The 8,315-nt window shown below is 52.3% G+C and overlaps 1 protein-coding gene across 1 annotated transcript; it reads left to right on the forward strand.

Annotated features, from left to right (window-relative positions):
- Positions 1-5,911: 5,911 nt before the first annotated feature.
- LOC123166435 (uncharacterized) lies at positions 5,912-7,851 on the forward strand. The gene has a single exon (XM_044584239.1). It carries the CDS (start codon positions 6,517-6,519, stop codon positions 7,648-7,650), a length of 1,134 nt encoding a protein of 377 aa, XP_044440174.1. The 5' UTR covers positions 5,912-6,516; the 3' UTR covers positions 7,651-7,851.
- The last annotated feature ends 464 nt before the right edge of the window (positions 7,852-8,315 follow it).

Below are 8,315 nucleotides of genomic sequence, written 5' to 3' on the forward strand. Positions count from 1 at the left end.
GAGTTGTATATGATGCAACCAGAAGGTTTTGTTGATCCAAAGGGAGCTAACAAAGTGTGCAAGCTCCAGCGATCCATTTACGGACTGGTGCAAGCCTCTCGGAGTTGGAATAAACGCTTTGATAGTGTGATCAAAGCATTTGGTTTTATACAGACTTTTGGAGAAGCCTGTATTTACAAGAAAGTGAGTGGGAGCTCTGTAGCATTTCTGATATTATATGTGGATGACATATTACTGATTGGAAATGATGTAGAATTTCTGGATAGCATAAAGGGATACTTGAATAAGAGTTTTTCAATGAAAGACCTCGGTGAAGCTGCGTATATATTGGGCATCAAGATCTATAGAGATAGACCAAGACGCTTAATTGGACTTTCACAAAGCACATACCTTGACAAAGTTTTGAAGAAGTTCAAAATGGATCAAGCAAAGAAAGGATTCTTGCCTGTATTGCAAGGTGTGAAGTTGAGTAAGACTCAATGCCCGACCACTGCAGAAGATAGAGAGAAGATGAAAGATGTCCCCTATGCTTCAGCCATAGGCTCTATCATGTATGCAATGCTGTGTACCAGACCTGATGTATGCCTTGCTATAAGTCTAGCAGGAAGGTACCAAAGTAATCCAGGAGTGGATCACTGGACAGCGGTCAAGAACATCCTGAAATACCTGAAAAGGACTAAGGATATGTTTCTCGTATATGGAGGTGACAAAGAGCTCATCGTAAATGGTTACGTTGATGCAAGCTTTGACACTGATCCGGACGATTCTAAATCGCAAACCGGATACGTATTTACATTGAACGGTGGAGCTGTTAGTTGGTGCAGTTCTAAACAAAGCGTCGTGGCGGGATCTACATGTGAAGCAGAGTACATAGCTGCTTCGGAAGCAGCAAATGAAGGAGTCTGGATGAAGGAGTTCATATCCGATCTAGGTGTCATACCTAGTGCATCGGGTCCTATGAAAATCTTTTGTGATAATACTGGTGCAATTGCCTTGGCAAAGGAATCCAGATTTCACAAGAGAACCAAGCACATCAAAAGACGCTTCAATTCCATCCGGGATTTAGTCCAGGTGGGAGACATAGAAATTTGCAAGATACATACGGATCTGAATGTTGCAGACCCGTTGACTAAGCCTCTTCCACGAGCAAAACATGGTCAGCACCAAGGCTCCATGGGTGTAAGAATCATTACTGTGTAATCTAGATTATTGACTCTAGTGCAAGTGGGAGACTGAAGGAAATATGCCCTAGAGGCAATAATAAAGTATTATTTATTTCCTTATATCATGATAAATGTTTATTATTCATGCTAGAATTGTATTAACCGGAAACATAATACATGTGTGAATATATAGACAAACAGAGTGTCACTAGTATGCCTCTACTTGACTATCTCGTTAATCAAAGATGATTATGTTTCCTAGCCATAGACATAAAGTTGTCATTTGATTAACGAGATCACCTCATTAGGAGAATGACGTGATTGACTTGACCCATTCCGTTAGCTTAGCACTCGATCGTTTAGTATGTTGCTATTGCTTTCTTCATGACTTATACATGTTCCTATGACTATGAGATTATGCAACTCCCGTTTACCGGAGGAACACTTTGTGTGCTACCAAACGTCACAACGTAAATGGGTGATTATAAAGGTACTCTACAGGTGTCTCCAAAGGTACTTGTTGGGTTGGCGTATTTCGAGATTAGGATTTGTCACTCCAATTGTCGGAGAGGTATCTCTGGGCCCACTCAGTAATGCACATCACTATAAGCCTTGCAAGCATTGTGACTAATGAGTTAGTTGCGGGATGATGTGTTACGGAATGAGTAAAGAGACTTGCCGGTAACGACATTGAACTAGGTATCGAGATACCGACGATCAAATCTAGGGCAAGTAACATACCGGTGACAAAGGGAACAACGTATGTTGTTATGCGGTCTGATCGATAAAGATCTTCGTAGAATATGTGGGAGCCAATATGGGCATCCAGGTCCCGCTATTGGTTATTGACCGGAGACGTGTCTCGGTCATGTCTACATAGTTCTCAAACCCGTAGGATCCGCACGCTTAACGTTACGATGACAGTTTTATTGAGTTTTGATGTACCGAAGGAGTTCGGAGTCCCGGATGAGATCGGGGACATGACGAGGAGTCTCGAAATGGTCGAGACATAAAGATCGATATATTGGACGACTATATTCGGACTTCGGAAAGGTTCCGAGTGATTCGGGTATTTTTCGGAATACCAGAGAGTTACGGGAATACGTATTGGGCCTTATTGGGCCATACGGGAAAGAAGAAAAAGGGCCTCAAGGGTGGCCGCACCCCTCCCCTTGGTCTGGTCCGAATTGGACTAGGGAAGGGGGGCGCACCATTCCTTCTTTCTCCTTCCCCCTTCCCTTCTCCTACTCCCACAAGGAAAGGAGGAGTCCTACTCCCGGTGGGAGTAGGACTCCCCCCTATGGCGCGCCTCTCCCCTTGGCCGGCGGCCTCCCCCTTGCTACTTTATATACGGGGGCAGGGGGGCACCCCAAAGACACAACAATTGATCCTTGAGATCTCTTAGCCGTGTGCGGTGCCCCCTCCACCATATTACACCTCGATAATACCGTTGCGGAGCTTAGGCGAAGCCCTACGTCGGTGGAACATCATCATCGTCACCACGCCGTCGTGCTGACGAAACTCTCCCTCAACACTCGGCTGGATTGGAGTTCGAGGGACGTCATCGAGCTGAACGTGTGTAGAACTCGGAGGTGCCGTACGTTCGGTACTTGATCGGTCGGATCGTGAAGACGTACGACTACATCAACCGCGTTGTGATAACGCTTCCGCTTTCGGTCTACGAGGGTACGTGGACAACACTCTCCCCTCTCGTTGCTATGCATCACCATGATCTTGCGTGTGCGTAAGAATTTTTTTGAAATTACTACGTTCCCCAACATGTGATAGCATTTAATTGTCTGTAATCAATACAGAGGCGCCAGGTGTCATCTTTTTTCTTCACCAAGATGATTGGGGATGAAAATGGGTTGTTGCTGCGCTGAATGACTCCTGATTTCAACAGTGCCTCGACCTGAGCTTCTATCTCTGTTTTCTGCTCAGGTTTGTAACGATACTGCCTGACATTGACTGGTCGCGCTCCCGGAATCAGAGGTATGCGATGATCACATGCCCTCCTAGGTGGGAGCCCCTTTGGTTCCTCGAACACGTCTGGGAATTGGTCCAAAACTTCTTGGATGCAGGCTGGTGTATGTTCTAAATCTTCAGGCTGAGGTGCTACCACACAGAGGTGTATGACATGTGTGATAGATCCTTTGCTGCATAGGTTTTGCAGTTGTAAGTTGTTGATGGTCTGGCAAGTTGTCGAGGCCGCGTCGTGTCCCACGAGACGCAACGGACCCGCTGGAGTAGGTATTTCAATGAAACGGGCGCGCCAGTCAACCTGCATCGGGCTGTGTTCTTCGAGTCAGTCCATGCCCAGGATGACATCGTACGTGCCCAAGGCCAACACTTTCAAATCTGTGTAGAATTCGTGCCCTTGTGAGTACCATGCGCACTGTGTGGCTACCTGTGTGCAGAGTAGCTCTCCTCCATCTGCGACTCGAACACGGCTGGGATTGGAGAGAGGTTGAACTCCTAAAAGTTGCTTTGCGAGGTGCTCATTGATGAAAGAGTTGGAGCTGCCTGAATCCACTAACATGAGAACTTCACGGCCTTGAAGCCACGCTCCGAGCTGGAAAGCTTTGGCCGAAACTCCTCCTGTAACAGCAGATACAGAGATGGCCATGGTTGTGTCTTGGGATGGTTCATCATAACCCAGCTGTGTGTCGATGAAGCTATCGAGGCCGAAGACGTCCAGCAGTTCTTCCACAACGTGAAGCTGGACGGTGGTGGGGCACACATGGTCGTGCCCCCACTTCTCTCCGCACTTGAAACACAGACCCGGGCCCGTCGATAGTCCCGGAGCGACTTGAGCTTGGACGCGTCAGCGCGGGCTACGTCTGTGCTGCGGCAATCTGCTGCTGGCGCCACTGGCACCGAGCGCACCGGAGGAGGAGAAGCGGCATGGGAGTGCCTCCTCGTGGTGGTGGCTCCGGCGGGCGTGAAAGGCTGCCGAACGCGCCATCGGCCACCTCCTCTTGAAGCAGGGCGAGCGCGCACGCCGTATCCAGGTTCGGTGGTCGTTGCACGAGGACCACCGCCCGAATATCCCTCCGCAGCCCCTCGACGAAACGAGTCAAGAAATAAAAGGGATGGATCGAGTCAGAATATGACGATAAGTAATTGATTATCAATTCAAACTTCTCGATGTAATGTGCTACAAAAGACGTTTGGCGAACAGTGTAAAACTGCCTGATCAGCGTCTGGTGCCGATCGCGCCCAAAACGAGTGCAAAGTAATGAGGTAAATGTTTCCCAGTCGAACTCTGCGAGTCGCTTCTGTATGGATTGCAGCCACACAGCGGCGGACCCGGAGAAATTCAGGGCCGCCATGGGCACCCAAAACGACGGTAAAATGCCGAACATCTGAAAGTACTGCTTGCACATTGTTTTCCACAGATTCGGGTTGTCGCTCGTGAATTGTGGAGACGCAATAGATGGGTGGGTTTGGCCCAGCCCTGACAGCAGCTGACTCGCGTGTGCGAACGGTGAAGACAGGGTGGTGGTTGCTGCTAGGGAGGAGGACGGACCTGTTGCCAGGGGTGGCGGCGGCGTCTGGAAGGACGCCGCCACGTTCCCCCGTGGTAAGTTGAAGATGCCGTGGCCATTGGGCCCTTGGAGATCATTGCCCGCGCCGCCACCGGCCCCAGGGAGGATGCCGGTCGTCGCAGAAGGGCCTTGTTTCGGATTTGTGCCTTGTGGCTCCTCGCTCGTCCTGGTCGGCGGTGGCTGCGCCAACTAGAGCGCCGCCACCGCGTCGCCCAGATCCGCCACCCGCTTCTCCAGATCTGGTCGCCAGTTGACGAGGTCGTCGATCTTGGCCGTGGAGGCCTGGATCTCCACGATTGCCTTGTTCTGGGCCTTGAGGGTGTTGTCGAGCCGGTCGAGGAAGGCCTCGATCGCCGGATCCATGGCGACAAGGTGCGCGCGAGCTTGTCGAAGGCCCGTGGTTTCGATGATCTGCGCCAGGGTGGCGCGGTGATGGGGGAAGATGCTGGTCTCTGATACATGATAGGGTACTCGAATCTCTTGATTACTAGCAAGGATCTCTCTCAAATATGAGTTACGGTGGCGATTACAGACGGAGATACACGAATTTGGTAGCTAGGGTTTGTCGCGACACGGAAAGGGGGAAGGGGAAAAGAGCCGAGCCGCCGTTCGCCTGATCCACTGGATGCCTCAGTCTGGTCTCGATCCCTCCTCAAGTAGATGCGCAGCCGGGCTTCCGTTTACCCACGCTGGCCCGATGACTCGTGGGTTGGGCTTCTTGGGCCGGACCGCTCGCGGAGCAGTGGCGACGTGTCCATCGTCGCTGATTTGTGGGCCTGCCCTGTCAAGGCCGCTGACAAAATATTTCCTTTTTGTCACCACGTGACACATGTGATAAGCAATCCAAACAATTAAAAAAATATTTTCTTTTTGTCGTCATTTTTTTCAATCTTCTGAAGCTCGTTATATTAACCCATTTGCTTATTGATAAGTTGGCCGAGTTTTGACATACACTATACCCACGTAACTTCTCCAACTCAATGGTTTTTAATCTCCTCCCACTTAACACGCATCGTCGGCAATCTTGAAATAAATTCAAAAATTCAGAATAAATACAAGTATCAGGACTTGACCCTGATGAGCTGGGATACCACTATCCTACTAATTATCCAATTACAGGTTGATTCGCTCCCTTACTCAATGTTGATATGCGAAGAATGACCAAACGGAAATGCGTCATTTGCGTGTTGAGGAGAAGGAGACTTCGGAGCCGGCGCACCACCGCACAGGCATGTGAAGTGCGGCGTGGCGCCGCGGTCTCTATTATTTTTCCACCGGCCACGACCACCGCACCATATCGCGCCACCGCCGCGCACCGGAAAACGTTGCTCATATCGCGGGCGCCACCGTTTCATTCCGCGGTGATGCGGTGTCGGCTCACGGCTACGAGAGAAACCAGAACGAATCACTCGAGCCCAAGTCCAGCTACGTGTCACGACCTAGCTGAGCCCTCCCTCGACGGTTATCACTTATCACCACACATCGCGCAGGTTCTCCTTTGCTGTCGACTGATACACGTCGGCGCACACGCGGGCTCCAATCATTCAGGCAGTATTTCTATCCCTGCCTGCCGACCAGCGGACCAGGTACCACCCGACCCGAGTATCCTCATCCAACCGTATTACACAGTTGGAGATCTATTTATAGCCCATCCATCCCTTCTAATCTTAGCATTACATTACATTCCATCTACATCCACCGTCATCTTGTCTGAAAATTCGTAGCAGTGCTGCTTCTTCCTCTGATAGTCCGATTCCCTCGACTCGGTCAGTATTGAGAGCGTACGTGCCAACAAGAAGAATAATATGGCAATCCTCAAGAGTTGTTCCGTCGACAGCGACGCGAGTGCCAGGGGCTTTGTTCCGGAAGAGATCGACCTGGGCGACGACGTGCTCGCCGAGATCATCCTGCGCCTGCCCCTGGAGTCCGTCGCGCGCTCCAGGTGCGTCTCCAAGAACTGGTGCGCCGCCATCGCGGACGGCTACCTCCGCTGCCGGCTCCCCCTGCACATGTCCATGATCTGCTTCCCCGACGACGACGGCGCGCTTGGCGGCGGCGGCAGGCCCGTGTACGCGTGCGCCGGCGAGGGCCGCCGGCTCGAGGTCCGGGACCTTAGCTTCTTCGCGCTGCACGACAGCGTCATCTTCTGCGACGGGTGCAACGGCCTGCTCCTCTGCCGCGCCCCCGGCTCGCCGGAGTTCTACGTCGTGAGCCCGGTGACCAGGAGCTGGGTGGCGCTCCCGAGGCCGGCCAAGGACGCGCGGCTCTCCGTGCTGGCGTTCGACCCGCTCGGCGGGCAGCACTACCACGTGATCAACTTCACCGGGTGGCGCGACCGTGGAGCGGCGGTGGAGGTGTTCTCGTCGGAGACGCGGGCGTGGGCCGCGCGCGACGTGGAGTTCGGCGGCGTCCTCGCGGGCTCCCTCTCCGGCTCGGTGCACTGCCACGGCGGCGCTGTGTACTTCCTCGCCTCCGACCCGGACTGCGTCGTCCGCATGGACCTCGCCGCCGGGGCCGGGCTCGCGTGCACGGTCATCGACCTCCCCGAGCCGGCGGACGGCGACGGCCGCGTCGCGCACTCCGGCGGCAGGCTGCACTACTTCTGCAGCGACGGCGGGCTGCTCAAAGTCTGGTCCCTCGAGGACGACCGCGCGCGCCAGTGGTGGCGTCTGAAGCACGCCGTGAGAGTCAGCGACGTCGTGGACGGCGGCGGTGGCGAGGTGAGGTTCCTGGCGATGCACCCGGAGAATCAGGCGGTGGTCTACATATGGTCGCCGTGGAAGGTCGTCGAGTACGACCTGGGCAAGCGAGAGATCACCGGCGCGGCGTGGGAGTTCGGCAAGGGCGCGAGGAACCGTGTCGTCAAGACGTGGCTCGTCCCGTCCTCGTGCTACCTTTCGGATTGCTTTGCGGACGATGGTCCGGTACTGGCGCGCTAAATTGAGGTGGGTATGGAGCGGTGAGGTCTGAGCCGTGCCTAACCCATCGAACCGAGATTGAATGAATCGCTCCGTGGGTTAATGCACACTGGACGCAGCGATCCGATGGTCAACGTGGCTCCATCCATTTCCTCCCCTATTTTTCTTATTTGTAAATATATTTTACTTAATGTAAATATATTTTATATTAGATGGAACACTTTTCTTACACACTACAATCAAAATTGCTCCATACACTTTCCTCTATAAGGGCGTGTTTGGTTGCCGTGTGCAACCGTGTCTGCATCGCATACACTTCTTTACTCAGTCTGGCTATACAAATGCAGCCTCAAATGCACCATATGCATGGTTGCCTGCATGCCCTCTTACCTGCATGGGCTGAACTACACTGCCTGGTGTTTGGTTGCCTGCATGTTAGTCCACAAACCCAAGGCATGGTGTTTGATTGTATGCAAGGCCTGATGTATGGTGACCTCTTTGGCTAGTTGGTGAGGTTATCACCACACTTCGGCAGCACACATCATAAGCACAACAGACTATAAATATAGCATCAACTAGTATAATTCAGATATAACAGTACCACAGATATAACAGTTCAACGCATAAACCATCAACTTGCATAATTCGATAGTACGCTCGAAAGAGGTGGCCCGGCCCTACTCCTT

Source organism: Triticum aestivum, chromosome 7D, assembly GCF_018294505.1.
Source record: "Triticum aestivum cultivar Chinese Spring chromosome 7D, IWGSC CS RefSeq v2.1, whole genome shotgun sequence".
Lineage (NCBI taxonomy): Eukaryota > Viridiplantae > Streptophyta > Magnoliopsida > Poales > Poaceae > Triticum > Triticum aestivum.